Consider the following 16,874-nt stretch of genomic DNA (forward strand, 5'->3'; position numbering starts at 1 on the left):
AACACTCGTGCCTAAGAAATAGTTGGCCTGGAAGCAGTTTCTGCGGTAAAACGACATGTATTTACATTTGGAGTTGTTAAGAAACAATAAATTGTGAGTGCACCAGGACATCAAGTTGTTTAAATCAGCTTGCAAAAGCTGAGCAGAGTCAGGATTCACAAGAGGCAAACATAGTTTTACGTCATCAGCATACATCAAGACGTAAGAGTGGAGAATAACTTGGGGCAGATCATTTATGAAAATGCCAAATAGAAGAGGACCGAGGTGGCTCCCTTGAGGAACACCAGAAGTCACGGGAACAAGGTTTGAGAATGAACCCTTGAATGCAACTCTTTGAGTACGGTTCGACAAATAAGTAGAAGTCCACTTGATCAACGTAACCGGAAAACCCAACAGACAAAGTTTCTTCAGCAGTAATTGATGATTCACCGAATCGAAGGCTTTGCTGAAATCTGTAAAGATAACATCGGTTTGGGTATTATTTTTAAATTCGTTTCTAATGACAGCAACAAACTCAAGGAGATTTGTAGACGTTGATTTACGTTTCATGAAGCCATGCTGTGAGGGGGACATTATTGAGCTACATTGGTGCTGAAGCTGAGTAGTAATTAGAAATTCGAATAATTTGGGTATCGCACTAAGTTTTGCTATACCTCTATAGTGTTCAATATTAGATTTACTGCCCTTTTTATGAAGCGGAATGATAAACGATTCTTTCCAAACTTTGGGGAAAAACGAATGCTGAAGTGATAACTGAAAAAGTCTGGACAGTGGTCTGCATAATGAGCTGGCACAATTTCTCAGAACGCAGCTAGGTACAAGATCTGGACCAGAGGAAAAGGAAAGTTTGATTGTTCTGAGATTATGAAGAACATCATCTTCGCTGATTACAGGCATAAAAATGCAATTGGAGTGCGGGAGTGGAAAAGAGTACTCTGTGTTGTTATCAAAATTAGTTTGTGAGTATGTAGTCTGAAGGAATTTTGCGAACAGGTTCGCGATATCAGGCTCATTGGAAGCGGAGGCATTATCGAAATGAAGACATGAAGGAAATTGTTGAGATTTCCGTTTCGAGTTTACAAAAGCGTAAAATTGCTTCGGGTTAGCCTGAAACTCAATTTTGCACCGATTTAAGTGGTTTCTGTAGCATTCAGAATTGTTTGCTAGGAAATTTGTACGAGCAGTAAAATATCTCGAATGGTCGACTTGAAGACCAGATTTGCTGTACTTTTTAAACAGTCTGGATTTCAGATTTTTTAGATAAGAAAGCCGACGAGAAAACCAAGGGGGCTTATGAAAAACTTCTGGTGAGGGAAATGAAGGGACATACATGTCAAAAACTGAGTACATTATTTCATAGAAACGCCTTACAATGTCTGAGGGATCCTCTGTGGAGTTCAAGAAAGTCCAATCCGTTAAGGATAAGTGGTGGTTCATTTCTGTAAACTTAGCTTTTCGAAAGCAACGAAACGTTGCAGGCTCAGCTTCCGGACACAATAATAATGGAGTGGAGGCTTCGAGGGTTAGCTCCAAAGTGGGATGATAAGCGTCCTCAGGACTAGAAAGAGGCTCAATTCTAGTGACGTAGGCATTGGCAAACTCAGAGACAAAGATGAGGTCTAAGACGTTATTACTGCAGTTCCTAACAAAATTTACTTGTCCCAATGAGGTCAATAAGACCATGAATTAAATCGTGGGGTGAGGTGGGGACAAGAACATTTGAATCAGGTAAGGGCATCCAGGAAATGGAGGGCAGATTAAAATCACCCGTGACGATAAGGTGGTCATTAATACCAAGGGAAGAATGAATTTCTTGAATTAAGGATAAATGCTGCATATAAATATCGGTATCAGACCTAGGTGGAATATACGAGCATGAAACGTAGATAGAATAATCATAAACCTGGATGCGAACCGCCACAAACTCTATATCAGTGTCAGTTTTAGAAATGATATTGGAAACCAGATCGGATTTAACCGCAATGAGAACACCACCGCCTGTCCGTATAGGACGATCACGTCTAAAGATGGTATAGTTCCCTGAAAAAATCTCAGAGTCAGACACAGAGGAGTTGAGCCATGTTTCTGTAAAGACAATAACATTGGCATCGAAAGAGACACTATTGACGTGCAGCCTACTGAGCTTGCCAAGTAAACTACGAACATTCTGATAGTGAAGAACAAAAGAGTCTATTAGTTTTTTGGAGGCCTAGTTGAAGGAGTTTGAGGCCCGCGAGCACGAGGAGTACTTTTGTGTTCGAATTCATGAACAATTGCATGCTCAGGCCACACAGAAGGATCAAGAGCCTTAGAAAATAGTAGGTCAGAAATTGTAATTTTAAACGAAGATATATCGCGTCTTTGCTTGAAATTGAACTTGGAGACACTAAATTCAGCAACAGAAACATTCAATTTGCTGCTCAAGTGGGTCTTATCGTCGCCCTCAGAAGCACCTGGATTGAGGCGGGAAACAAAAATCTCTGTTTTTTCGGAGCAACACCAGCCAAAGGCACCGGTCCGCGTTTGGCAACGCCAGAAATTGTCGACTGTTGGGGGCCGCTTCTGCTAGCGGCCGGCACCGAGATAGTGACCACCGGGGGAGCCACTGGGTTGGCATTTGACACCACCGACGCGTCGTTGATGGCAGCAGCACGCGACGTGGATGCCTGATCGGTGTAGACAGGCTGCTGAACCGGGAGCGTGGTGGCTTCGCTCCGTCCGAGAATGGGGACTGGTGCAACAACTTCAGCAGAGGCTGCAGCGTGCAACGTGGACACCTGGACAACGTTGACAGGCTGCTGATCCAACGGTCTGACAAGATCTTCAACCATAGAAATTGTGATAGATGCTGCATCATCACCAGAGCCGTTATCCACGGCTGCAGGCTTGGCACGTGGGGTGAACTGCATAAGGCGGCATTCAGGGTCTGGAAGAGATAAGAACTTATCAGACAGGTTGCTCCTGTTTTTGTTGTTTGCGGGGTCACTTAGCAGTTTAAGCGACTTGAAATGGTGTTCCGCCTTCTGGAAGCGAGTTGACAACTCCTTAAAGCCGGCCGCCAACGACTGAAACTCCAGGTGAGTCTGCCTCATGAAGACCCGCATATCGGATTTGATATGCAGGCAGCTCGGGCACGTCCAGTCCAATCCAGGATTTTCACGAATGCGGTCGGTGATACGCGATCCATTTTGCACCAGATCGGCGCATCCAATGTGAGCGATATTATCACAGAGCCAGCAGTAGACAGTGACATGCCGCGAAGAAATTTTTTGGCCGTTCGGGCACTTAGAGAAACAACACGTAGCCATTATTGGAATAAAAAAATACTTTATCCAAGTAAATTACGAATTGGATTAATTTATTTGCGCGACGAGATGGCCGATCAAAACAAATTATACAATTGTTTTTTTTTTTTTTTAAATTGTTTAAGTTTCGCGGCGAACAGACCGATCAAAACAGAAAGCGAAGAGCGCACAAATAAAAGCTTTTATCTAAGCGCCAAAAAATAAGAAATTTGTGTTATTGATTTAGCTAGCGCCAACAACAAATACGGTAAACACAATCTACAAGAATAGGAAGGCAAGGCAATTGTAAAACCGAAATTGTTTTACGACGATAAAGTCACAGACTTTATTTACAAAGGTCCGGTTGTTTATTGATTATGAAGTTCACGGAAACACCGACCACTTGCCAAAAATTTAGGTTTTGATAAATAGGATTTCACTAAGAAAACTTTGAATAAATGTAGAGCGATATAAAGCACGTCCAACTCAAAGCTTGGTGAGGTGAGGTAATAAACTGTTAATTAACCTAAAAAAAACGGCACTTTGGTTTGGGCTTGTACAGGTAAATCGCTACCTGCCAGGTGTCTATTTTTTTCACCTTTTTCTGCCTAAAGTAGTCTATAACTTCTGAAGCCGATGAAAGCCACCGACTACACTATGTCTACAAGTTACGTGGATCTTTCCTGGACCAGAATTAACTTTCATAGGCTGCGTCGAGCTGCGTCTGCGAAAATGCAACGACATAAACCAAAACTACTCAGGGTGAAATATACCAAAATACCGACACAATTTCATACATTCCAAGAAATATACTAGCTGTAGCGCGTGGCGGTTACACTTTGAATTAAAAAAATTTTTTTTTTCAGTTTTCAAATTATTTTTATTTGACCAAATACATAAAAATAAACATAAAAAATTAAATAAAAAATATTTTTTAAAAATTGTTTTCATTGAAAAAAAATATATTTTTTCACTTTGATACCCTTTCAAAGGGCGTATTTGTGGGCGTGGTACATTATGCAGTAAATATATACATTTTACAACAATTACCTGTCTAATGCCGTTTAAATTATTTGATTACCTTATTTGGTTCAAAAGATATGATTTTTGCAACGCTAAATGAGAAATGGCGCTACTGTGCGCCGTTAGAACACATTAAAATCTAACCACGGTTTGTTTGGCAATAGTTAGGCGATAGTTAATTAAAAAAAAATATTTAAAACGTGGCGCCCAAAATAGTTGTTGGCGTTTTTTCTGTATATTCTTGCCCCAATATGTCCCCAATTGTTACTATTTAATATAAACCGCCTACCTCTACCTTATTTTAAAGATTTTTGATGCCTATACCACCTATAGACACTCTTCGGGGAATTTGCTCTTTGTTAGAGAAAAATCATTAGAAAAACTAAAATTCCTTGTCATTTAATTCATTTAAATTTAGTGCGGATAAATTCTGACGCAATCTGTGCTTTTGCGGTTGTACAACAGCCAAAATAGTTGGTAAATGCTCCATTTCAAATTTGCAACTGCCAATTCGACAGTCTTTGTTTACGTTTTCATGAGCCACAGCTGATCGATCAGCTGTTCGGATGCCAGATGCACTTTGACGCTCTGTGGGAACACGAGTTTCGCATCTGCCAAAAATCCCAAACGTTCCTCACAGATGCGCTGTGTGGGAAGACCGTATAAAATCCATATATAAAAACGCTGCGCTCAAACGAAGAACTCTTTTACTAGTCGTTTTGGCGGGTACTGACTTAACAAAAATTATACCTGCAAAAATTGGAAGGCGTTGCCACATCAAGAGAGTAAACAGCTGAGATTGAGAGATTTTTTTTTCAATGAATACCATTTTTTTTAAATAAATTGTCTTGCTTCATGTGCAGTTGCCTTTAACGACTCCCCCACACAAGTAGGTCCGAGAGAGTAGAGAGTTTAACTTCAAGGGCCTAAGCCGTGGCTGTAGAGCACGTGAGCGAGCGTTTTATTCTGTAAAATATTAAAATTAGCCTTATACATTTCAAGCTAACTTAAGCCACTAACCATACAGCATATAGACTGGTCATTTCGTACAACGAAAATGGAACCAAAAATTTTTTAGCCACAGGCCCCAGAGACTTCGTGTACGCCCGAAGCGACAGGCCCCGTAGCTTCGTGTGCGCTCGGGTTTTCGCTCTCTCATTCTTATGCTCGCACATTGGTTGCGAGAGTTCAGTCGCAGGGTGGCGCATGTTGAGAAGGTTGCTCTGCGCTTGAACTCTTCTTTATATTTATGCGTGTTCATGCATTCACGTACACGGCAAGAATATTTGGTCTTTTGCTACTTTTCGCGCTGGGTACACTTACAATATGGGCATATTCACTATTGAGTTAATTGTAAAAATAATAATGTTATATGTTATAATATATTTCTTACTTTTGCACCAAAAAATCATTAAAAAAAAAAGTAATAATAAAATATTTCTTAATGTTTTAGCATACATTTCAAATTATTTATTCATACATTTCATATTAATAATAATATATTTCTTAATGTTTCAGCATACATTTCATATTTGTCTACAAATTCAAATCACTGGCAGCAGTGAAATGATTTGCATATATGTATGCATTCGAATAAATAAAAATCCATCTACTGAGATAGGAACAGAGCATATTGCAGTCGGTGTCACACCGACTGCTCTTATGGGGTTGAGGAATCAAATCAGCTGTTAGGCCACGCGAACACTAGCAGCGGAAAGCGGAGCTGAGCTTATAAGCGAGCTTATCCGCGGAGAGATTATCAGCGAGCTGAGCTTTTTGAAGCCGCGCACACCGAAACCTGAAGCGGACGCTGAATTGTTAAGAGAAATTGTTTTCCAAGCAATATGTCTTTAAAAAACCTTTTTTAATTCTTTAATATTTTTAAAATATGCTAATTAATGCGATAACCTATTTATTTAAATCATCATGGCATTTAAATTTTCGAAATCGGTCCTCCCAGTTCGCCAGAATGTTGTTGACAATGTACAGTTTTTTTAGTGTACTTCGGCACCCTGTATCTCGGAAAGTTGACAAAATTTTTATTTTAATAAATATTAAAAAAATTACTTTTCTTAATAACTGGTAAAAAATTTAAATTTCCATGACTGAAGCGCTCATCAGGGAAATTTTTTAAAGAATAGTCTAAAAAATCAGCTCGGGTCAGCTGCTGAAAAAATCAAACATGTTTGGTTGATCAAACTGAGCTTATCAGCTTTCAGCTCCGCTCTCGGTGTGCGCGCTCTCATACAACCAGTACGTTTGTTTCAGAGAGCGGATAAGCTCGCTTATAAGCTCAGCCGTCAGCTCCGCATTCCGCTGCCAGTGTGCGCGCGGACTTATTGTTGTTATGCAAGCGGATGGTGCCTGCATACCCTACCGACGATTGGGTATGCAGGCACCATTACCATTCACTTGTATGTATTCGAATATATATATATAAATAATTTTTTTGTAAAGGTAAATGCAACCATATACAAATCTTATTCTTATCTTTTATTTTCATTTATTTTATTTATTTATATATGCAATTCATTTCACTGCTGCGGGTGATTTGAATTTGACAACAAATATGAAATGTGTTGGAGGGGGGCGGCTTTATGCTGAAATGCACTCGAAATAAGAACACGTACGACTTTTCGGGGTGTTACGCGACGTGCGTCGATCTGTTTATTGTAGAAGGTAAATTGGTACTGAATACACAGAAAAAACTAAAGCTAGGGAGAGCGGATTAGAAGCTCTAGGACTGGAAGTCCGGAGGAAGAGGGAGAGAAAAGGAGAGCGTACGGGATCACACTGCATCCCGAAATTAAGCGCCTTTCTGGCGTGAACAAAATGTATGCTGAAACATTAAGATATATGTCGCAGTTCTCAGAAGAGTTTAAATTCCATGAACGCTAACGATTTTTGGCGCTCACTTTTGGTTGTCGCTGAATATACGCAGCTGCGACATTGGTTCCTGGTAAGACATGGATTCCAGGTATTCCTTGCTGCTGTATTCGTAGCGCGGCGGCATTGCCAGCTCTCTTAAAGAGTGGCGTTGGCGTTGAGTGAGGTCCGGTCGCTCAAGAGAGAAAGGGACAGAGAATCGAATAGTGGCAAGAGTATAAAAGCCGTGGTATTGTGGAGTGAGGACACATTTGAATTTGGCTCTTGGCGCGATCGGGACTGACTGTGCTATCGGTATGGCAGAACCAGAAAATACTCCTTCTCCGTTATATATATTATTATTAATATGAAATGTAAGAATAAATAATTTAAAATGTATGCTGAAACATTAAGAAATATATTATTATTATTATTTTTTTTTTTTAATGATTTATTGGTGCAAAAGTAAGAAATATATTATAACATATAACATTCTTATTTTTACAATTAACCCAGTAGTGAATATGCCCATATCGTTAGGGTACCCAGCGCAAAAACTAGCAAAAGACAAAATATTCTTGCTGGACCGAAATGAAATGATCGCGCACATGCTCCCGTGTACGTGAATGCATAAACACGCATACATATAAAGAAGAGTTCAAGCGCAGAGCAACCTTCTCAACATGCGCCACTCTGCGACTGAACTCTCGCAACCAGTTTGCGAGCATAAGACTGAGAGAGCGAAAACCCGAGCGCACACGAAGCTACGGGGCCTGTAGCTTCGGGCGCACACGAAGTCTCTGGGGCCTGTCGCTAAAAAATTTTTGGTTCCATTTTCGTTGTATGAAATGGCCAATCTATATGCTATATGGTTAGTGCTTAAGCTTACCGTAGTGTGTACTCCTACAATTCACAAGACAATGAAAAAGCACCATTTGGCGGCATTCACAGCACCGATATTAGTAGGCCAATACTTCAGGGGCCAAGAAATTCACACAAGATCGAATATTTAATAAAATACTAGAATTTCCTTACAACACTTATTTCTACCTATCGATTACAATGTTTGGCCGTCGACATCCCCGACACCGTGAAGAACCGCTTCACTCAAATCCAAAACTGCAAGTTTCGAGACAGGCCGCAACATTGTCCGAGATATTGTCGTTCACGCGCACACTGGCGCGTCTACGACTCCATCAGATCCGCTGTAGACCTCCTCCACGATGCCCTTGCACCACTTTCGTCTGGGCAAGGCAGGATCGCAGACGAAGACCATATCGGATGGGCTCCGATCTCCGGCACCACTTCTTGCGGCGCACAAGCGTAGGCAGGTACTCCAGGACCCACCTCCTCCAGAAACGCTCTCGCAGCATGCGAGCAATCCTCCACTGCTTTCGCGTAGAACCCTCCTTGGGCAGCTCCGCATCCAAACCAGGCGTATTCAGCAGGTTAGCTGCTCCCTTGAGCAGGTCGTTTGGCGTCAACGGCGCCTCTTGGTCCGCATCCACCGGCAAGTCAGTAAGCGGACGCGAGTTAACCACATTCTCCGCCTAGATCAGGAAACTCTCCAACACATGATCCTTCGGCGCGACTTCCTTCAATGTATGGCGCAGCACTCGCTTGACGCACTGCACCATCCGCTCCCATACTCCGCCCTCAGACGGGTTCGATGGGCAATTATAATTACAGTCAGAAGTTTGCAACGCAGTGAAGGAGACCTTTCCGACCCTATAAAGTATATATATTTTTGATCAGCATCAACAGCCGAGTCGATCTAGCCATGTCCGTCTGTCCGTCCGTCTGTCCGTTTCTACGCAAACTAGTCCTCAGTTTTAAAGCTATCTGAATGAAACTCTGCATATAGTCTTCTATATACTCTCACTGCTATATATGTCGGAACGGGCCGGATCGGACGACTATATCATACAGCTGCCATACAAATGTTCGATAAATTTTTAGAAAAAAAATTATAACATCATTTTTGGGATATGGCCATTTTATATTATTCCAGAATTTTGATTAAAATTTGATGAAAATCGGACGACTATATCTTATAGCTGCCATAGGAACGATCAGGAAATTAATTGGAAAAAAATTTTAACTTCGGTGATTTTTAACGCATTTTCATCTACTCTGAGATATGAGCTTTTTTTTTTATTATTTTAGAGTTTTGGTATAAATTTCATAAAAATCGGGCAACTATACCATATAGCTGCCATTGGAGCGATCAGTAGATGTAGAGAAAATGTAAAGCTGTGAATGTAAAACTGTAACTGTGAAACTGTAAGTAAAGGTAAAATGTAATGAAACTCTGTTTTGTGTGTGTTTTCAACATTTAAATTTATAATATAAATATGAAAACCAATCTGCAAGGGTATAAAAACATCGGTGTGCCGAAGTTAGCTTCCTTTCTTGTTTTTAATGATGCAAAAACCGAAAGAAAGTTCAATGCTCAATCTTCTAAAAAAAATCTTAAAATTGATTTTATACCAGATTCTGAATCTTTGGGAAATTTCCTTTCGAATAAGTATGGTTAAAATCGTTTTTGCGAACAAGACTTTTTCGATTTTTGCACCGCTAATTGTTCGAGAGGCGCTACTGTGCGTCGGTGGATGTGTAGCAATGTATTCATATTAGAGCTGGAAAAAACATCGCTGTAACATCGATGTTATCGATGTTGCCAAAAATATTTCCAACATCGATTGTTTTTTGAAAACATCGATTATCGTCACTTGCAAGCGAAAAAAACAATTTTTACAAAAACTAATCTATATTTCTTGAATTTATAGTGATTTTATAGTGAACAATATTGGTGGTGTTGGTGCAAAGTGCTTGCGTAATGGACAAGTTCATTAAAAGTAAGTAAACTGAATTATATAAAATTTTGTGCAAAATGCATACGCATGTATGTATATGTAAATGTATATGTGTGAGTGCGAATAAACTTGCATGCATGCATGTGTATGTATTCTCCCTTCTTCACATTCGTGTACATATATGTACATTCATTCTTTAATTAACCCTCTAGTGCCCAAGACCGCCTCTAGGCGGGCAATGTTAAAAACACCGTTATTTAATTATTTTCATTCCTTTTCACACGGTTTTCAGTTTTTTCTAATTCAGGAAAGTCCAAAAATTAAGTTCGTTGCGTTTGGAATACATACTAGAGCTAGCGCAAGCTGCTGTATTCATTTGAAGTTGAAAATTTGTGCAAATCGGACAAAATAATTTTTTTGTAGGAAATACAACATGTATTCCTTTTTTTAAAAATTGGAAATAAATTAGAACAAAAAATTGTACTGTGTTGCTGACAGTCTCAATGACATTTATAATAACAAAAGTAAAATTTTTTCCAAAAAATTTGGGCACTAGAGGGTTAACTAATTAACACTTATTTCTTTGAATACAGGACGCCATGAAAAGTATTGCAAAACAATACTTTTGCGTTCCAGCATCTTCCACGGCGTCCTAGAGGACCTTCAGCAAAGCTGGTGATAATGAGCGCCGTAGCTCCCTTAAACCTAAAATAGTTAATAATAATAATAATAGTTTTTAAACAAAAATAACTTCCTATTTGATCTCAATTAAATAAATTAATTTAAACGGCAAAAAAATATTCGTTTATTTTACGATAATCGATTATAATCGATTTTTTCATCCGGATGAAAACATCGATTGTGGCCAACATCGATGTTTTTCTAGCTCTAATTCATATGTAGAAGTAATAAACATAACAACTTTGAGACTCTCCTACCTCTTGGTTCTAGGGGAATTTACGAGTTATTGCAACTGCAAACAAAAGGAAGCATGAGACTTTGAACGTATGACATAATTTCAATCAGCTTGTGATTTTGTTACAATATAATAAACAAAAAAGGAAGCTAACTTCGGCACGCCGAAGTTTGTATACCCTTGCAGATATTATTTCATTAAATTTTACCTATACTTATTATGTTTACAGTTTGACAGTTACAGTTTGACAGTCACCGTTTTACATTCACACCTTTACATTTTCTCTACATCTACCAATCGCTCCTATGGCAGCTATATGATATAGTAGTTGTCCGATTTTCATGAAATTTATACCAAAATTCTATAATAATAAAATAAGCTTATATCTCAGAGTAGATGAAAATACGTTGAAAAAACAACGAAGTTATAATTTGTTTCCTATTAATTTCCCGATCGTTTCTATGGCAGCTATAAGATATAGTCGTCCGAATTTTATAAAATTTTTAACAAAATTCAGAAATAATATAAAAAATGGTGCAAAAATGTTAAAAAACAGCAGTCATAATTTTTTTTTTTTTATTTATCGAACATTTGTATGGCAGCTATATGATATAGTCGTCCGATCCGGCCCGTTTCGACATATATAGCAGCGAGAGTATATAGAAGACTATATGCAAAGTTTCATTCAGATAGCTTTAAAACTGAGGGACTAGTTTGCGTAGAAACGGACAGACGGACAGACGGACGGACAGACGGACATGGTTAGATCGACTCGGCTGTTGATGCTGATCAAGAATATATATACTCTTTAGGGTCGGAAACGTCTCCTTCACTGCGTTGCAAACTTCTGACTGAAATTATAATACCCTGCAAGGGTATAAAAATAACATACAACTTTTTTATTTAAGACCATATGATATGACAATATGATGAAGCATACATCGATGCTGCTCGTTATTAAAAGCTAATAAAACTAGTGAGCAAAGCTAAACAACAACAAGAAACATATGAAAGTTCAGCTTAAATATTTCATATTATTTACATTAACTTTGCATTTCATTCTTACATTATGTTGCGCTTGTGGCATGGGAGTTGGTTTGCAGGTCCTCTAGCTCTAGAAGGGTGAAAGGTAGAAAGGGAAAGGAGAGTAAAAGAGGGAAATGTCAACCTGCACTGGGGCACATCTCCTTCTTCTTCTCCTTTTAGACTCGGAAGTGACGTTTCCGCCAGAAAGCTGGCGTCGGATTCGATCCTTCCCATTTCATCTTTCACGCGATCCAGAGTGCGCAGCAGCAGTGCAGTGCGGCCGAGACCCAAAAGGGAGAGAAAATGGAAAACGGCAAGGCGGCAGCATCTGAGTGTTGAGTTCCCAAACATACCCGATTTTCCGCTTAATAGTGCAAGATGAGTCCTCATTAAAAAATCTGCAAATAAATTGGTTTTTCTGACTGGGGCATGCCTAATTGTCATATAGATTAGATTACCGCTGCCAAGACGCGATTGGTTCATCGAAGGAAGTCGCCAGCAGCCCATATTGTTAGGGTACCTAGCGCGAAAAGTAGCAAAAGACCAAATATTCTTGCTGGGACGAAATGAAATGATCGCACACATGCACCCGTGTACGTGAATGCGTGAACACGCATACATAAGTTAACAACTGGCCCGTCGCTAATAGGGTCTTCCCACACAACATTAAAGCGCATTCAACATCCGTTGAACAAATGCTCCATAAGGTTTTGCCGTTCCGAATTTTCCCATATGGACCGGCGTTAGTTCAACATTAAAATCTAACCACGGTTTGTTTGGCGATAGTTAGCCGATAGTTTTTCGGTGCAACTCTGAAAATTTGACCATCACTACGAAAGTGTATACGCACTTGGCGAGGAACAAATGAGATATTGAATTTAAAACGTGGCGCCAAAGCTACAAGCATGCCCAAATAGTTGTTGGCGTTTTTTCTGTATATTCTTGCCCCAATATGTCCCCAATTGTTACTATTTAATATAAACCGCCTACCTCTACCTTATTTTAAAGATTTTGGATGCCTATACCACTTATACACACTCTTCGGGGAATTTGCTCTTTGTTAGAGAAAAATCATTAGAAAAACTAAAATTCCTTGTCATTTAATTCATTTAAATTTAGTGCGGATAAATTCTGACGCAATCTGTGCATTTTGCTGTTGTACAACAGCCAAAATAGTTGGTAAATGCTCCATTTCAAATTTGCAACTGCCAATTCGACAGCCTTTGTTTACGTTTTCATGAGCCACAGCTGATCGATCAGCTGTTCGGATGTTAAATGTGCTTTAATGTTGTGTGGGAACACGAGTATCACATTTGTGAAAAATCCCAAACGTTCCTCACAAATGTGCTGTGTGGGAAGACCGTATAACAGCTAAAATCTAACAGGGGGCCTATCGCTAAGAAATTTTTGTGTCCATTTTCGTTGTATGAAATGACTAGTCTATATGTTGTTGTGGTTAGACACAATAGGCTTTCCACCAAAACGGCAACGTGATTGGTACCGGCCCGTTTTAAAATTTTATTATTTCAATATTTCACTTACTCGATTTATATTTATAACAAATGTTCTAAAAATTAATTTATTTCCAGATCGAGGAAGAATCGTCTTAAATCGATTAAACCACTTGATTTCGAGCTTTGTGGAAATATGATATTACTCATACGATTTGTTCTGGTAATAATAATCGAAAAGGCATGAGTCAGAAAACTGTGCATTTTAGTAAAGATACCTAGCAAGCGGTTTTCCTTTGTAAAGATGTCAAACAATAAAGATTGGATGCCTGATCAACAATTTCTTTGGGACGTGTTTCAAAGGTAGGAGAGTTTTTTTCAAACGGGATATGATAAATATGTACAAAGACACATGCATATGTCGTTTTATTTAGAGTGGACAAAGACAAAAGTGGCCATATATCTGCCGATGAGCTACAAGTGGCTCTTTCTAATGGAACATGGTCTGCGTTTAATCCCGAAACTATTCGCTTGATGATTGGAATGTTTGACCGAGAAAATGGGGGAACCGTATCATTTCAAGACTTTGGAGCGTTGTGGAAATACGTGACGGATTGGCAAAACTGTTTTAGGTCTTTCGACCGCGACAACTCTGGAAACATAGACAAAAATGAGTTGAAAACAGCTTTGACTTCGTTTGGGTATCGTTTATCTGACAACCTTGTTGATATTTTACTCCGAAAATTTGATCGTTTTGGCCGTGGAACAATTCTTTTTGATGATTTCATTCAATGCTGCATAGTACTATATGTAAGTACATACATATACATAAATTTTTTGATGTATTTTTAATTTCGAAATCAAAACATTCATTTTAACATCAAACATATCTTTTAATATTTTACACTCAGTGTAATATATAATATATGTCTATTAGTCAATATATTACCGTCGCACAGTAGCGCCTCTCGAACAAATAGCGTTGCAAAAATATGAAATGCAGCGTGACCGCGCCGGACTGATCGAAATGTACCATTTATCCCTCAAAAATATACTGGGATATACTATTTCATATTTCAAAATATACTACTAAAATACCATTAAAAATTTAAGTTAAAACGCCTGAATATTTGATCTTCGTATACAAATATATTTAAAAAACGTTGAGCATCGGTTATTTATTTACTAATTTAATTAAATACGTTCTAAGTTTTTAATTCACATTTCAATTCAGTCAATATTTAGTTTCAAATTCTAAAATTTATCAATGTCCTTAAAAATAATTTGATTATCATTTACTTATATACTATTTTAACAAAAGATTTAACAGATAATAACAAAACAAGGAACATTATATGTCTTTCATTTTTATTTTCTATTCTTCAATTTAATTTTCTTCATCAGAGCTATTGCAATTTCCAACATCTCGATTTATAATTTTTAAATCAGGCTTAAAATATTGCATCCGCTTTCGCACAATGTGTTTAATGTGTAATATGTTTGACGCATTTTCATTTTTAAACTGGTTTCGACCTCTTGTTTTTGTCAAATTTATTTGAGAAAATATGCGTTCGCAAGGCGCATTTGACACTGGCAAAATTAACATTGGTTGCGCAAACTTCTATATATTTGAATATTCCAATCAATTGTTTATATCTTTAGTTTGGCCCAATTCATACCAGGATGTATCGCAATGTAGATTTTTATCTAAAAGAATTTTTACTTTGTCGTCTGTTTTCATAGTACGATACTTATTGTCTAGCGCCAGTGAATCATTAACAAACTTAGTTAAACGTTCGTAAAACTTTAACAATGAGTTGTAATTATTATTATTATTAAAATCTTTTGGATCTTAAAAACTAAGCATATTAAGAAACGTATCTTGTAACGGCAATCTTTTTTTTAATTTGAACGCATAATTTAATTAACCCTCTAGTGCCCAAATTAAAAAAAAATATATATATATTTTTTTGGATTCAGTATATATTAAAAGTGAATGTTTGTTTTTTTTTTTTTTTTTTTTTTTTTTTAGGCTTTGCTTTTATTTATTGAATCTTCTCATTTATGAGACTAACAATAAGTGTATCAAATCTTACAATACTACCTAACTAGCAGTCATGAGACTGGTACAGAGTAAATGGCCCTGAATAATTATGGCTGGGTTGGATGGTCGTTACGTAGTAGGCGGCTTCTTCTGGAAACTTGTATCAAGTCCCTTGCTAAAGGATTTGGATGGGTGGAGAGTTTTTCCTTGTAGGACGCTTTTTGTTTTTCTATTTCGTTCTTAACTGCAGGAATGCCGAGATCCCTGTGGATGTTTTCGTTGCGAATATACCATGGTGCCCCAGTGATAGTTCTCAGGATTTTTGATTGGGCGCGCTGTATGATGTCTAGATTGATACTGCACGCGTTCCCCCAGAGCTGGGAGCCATACGTCCATATTGGCTTTAGTGTGGAGTTGTAGAGCAGGACCTTGTAGTCCAGACACAGGGGCGATCGGGAGTTTATGAGCCAGTGGAGGCTGCTGGCTTTTAGTTTTAGATGAAGTTTCTTGCATTCAATATGTCTTCGCCATGTTAGGCGTCTGTCCAGGTGGACGCCCAGGTACGTTACCACGTTGACTTCGGGGATCAGTGTGCTGTTCAGGTAGAGCGGGGGGCATGTTTGTCTGTTGAGGGTGAACGTTATGTGCTTACACTTTTGTTCATTTATTTTAATACGCCAATCAGATAGCCACTTCTCGACTACCTTGAGGTGGTTGGCGAGCTGGGCTGTTGCACGGACTGGGCATCTGGAACGGCTGAGGATCGCAGTGTCATCAGCGAAAGTGGATAATGTTAGCTGGTCGCTTGTGGGGATATCCGCTGTGTATAGAACAAATAGGGTAGGCCCAAGTGCACTTCCTTGTGGGACTCCAGCTTCGATTGAATAGGTGCCGGATGTTGTTGCGTTGCACCTCACTGCGAAGACTCTGTTGTAGAGATACGACTCAAGTAATTTGTGTGTGTATACCGGCAAGAGTGTTTTTATTTTGTGCATGAGGCCGTTGAGCCAGACGCGGTCGAATGCTTGAGAAACGTCGAGAAATATCGCGCTGCAATATTCTCGATGCTCGAAGGCTGTGCGAATTTCTGATGTTATTCTGTTAACTTGCTCGATAGTTCCATGTTTTTCTCTGAAGCCAAATTGATGAGCTGGGATAATGTTGTGAGCTCCCAGATAAGGGATTATGCGCTTTAGTAGGCATTTTTCAAATAATTTGGACAAGCATGATAGTAGACTTATTGGTCGGTAAGATGACGGAATCGTGTGGTCTTTTCCGGGCTTCGGTATCATTATAATTATAGATTTTTTCCATTTTGTTGGGTAATGGCCGAGACTTATGATCCCATTGAAGATTTTACAGATGACCTCAATAGCACAATTCGGAAGTTCAATTATCATTTTTTGAGTTATTAGGTCAACGCCGGGAGCCTTTTTCGGCTTCAGTTCC

At 38.7% G+C, this 16,874-nt stretch overlaps 3 protein-coding genes across 5 annotated transcripts in view; 1 reads left to right on the forward strand and 2 right to left on the reverse strand.

Annotated features, from left to right (window-relative positions):
- Window positions 1–16,874, reverse strand: part of LOC138928989 (rabankyrin-5) — a 280,025-nt gene that overhangs the window by 143,197 nt on the left and 119,954 nt on the right. The window lies entirely within an intron of this gene.
- Window positions 11,812–12,480, reverse strand: LOC138928957 (uncharacterized). Its single transcript, XM_070287322.1, has 4 exons — window positions 12,389–12,480; window positions 12,073–12,328; window positions 11,971–12,018; window positions 11,812–11,890 (listed from the first exon to the last, which is right to left on the reverse strand). Exons 1-4 carry the CDS (start codon window positions 12,435–12,437, stop codon window positions 11,878–11,880), a joined length of 366 nt encoding a protein of 121 aa, XP_070143423.1. The 5' UTR covers window positions 12,438–12,480; the 3' UTR covers window positions 11,812–11,877.
- Window positions 13,525–16,874, forward strand: part of Alg-2 (Apoptosis-linked gene-2) — a 37,333-nt gene continuing 33,983 nt past the window's right edge. Inside the window, exons 1-2 of the mRNA XM_041777544.2 lie at window positions 13,525–13,744; window positions 13,816–14,191. Of these exons, the coding sequence (XP_041633478.1) occupies window positions 13,686–13,744; window positions 13,816–14,191 (435 nt within the window). The 5' untranslated portion in view covers window positions 13,525–13,685. The remainder of the gene's footprint in view (window positions 13,745–13,815; window positions 14,192–16,874) is intronic.

Source organism: Drosophila kikkawai, chromosome 3R (assembly GCF_030179895.1).
Source record: "Drosophila kikkawai strain 14028-0561.14 chromosome 3R, DkikHiC1v2, whole genome shotgun sequence".
In the NCBI taxonomy this organism is placed as follows: Eukaryota; Metazoa; Arthropoda; class Insecta; order Diptera; family Drosophilidae; genus Drosophila; species Drosophila kikkawai.

Excerpts from the sequence above, each read along its gene's own strand:
- LOC138928957 (XM_070287322.1), bottom strand. The coding sequence starts at position 12,437 with ATGGGCTGCTGGCGACTTCCTTCGATGAACCAATCGCGTCTTGGCAGC. Across the intron at positions 12,329-12,388 it reads CCAATCGCGTCTTGGCAGCG|ATTTTTTAATGAGGACTCAT; the intron begins GTAATCTAATCT and ends ATTTATTTGCAG. Across the intron at positions 12,019-12,072 it reads GGAGATGTGCCCCAGTGCAG|AGCTAGAGGACCTGCAAACC; the intron begins GTTGACATTTCC and ends TCACCCTTCTAG.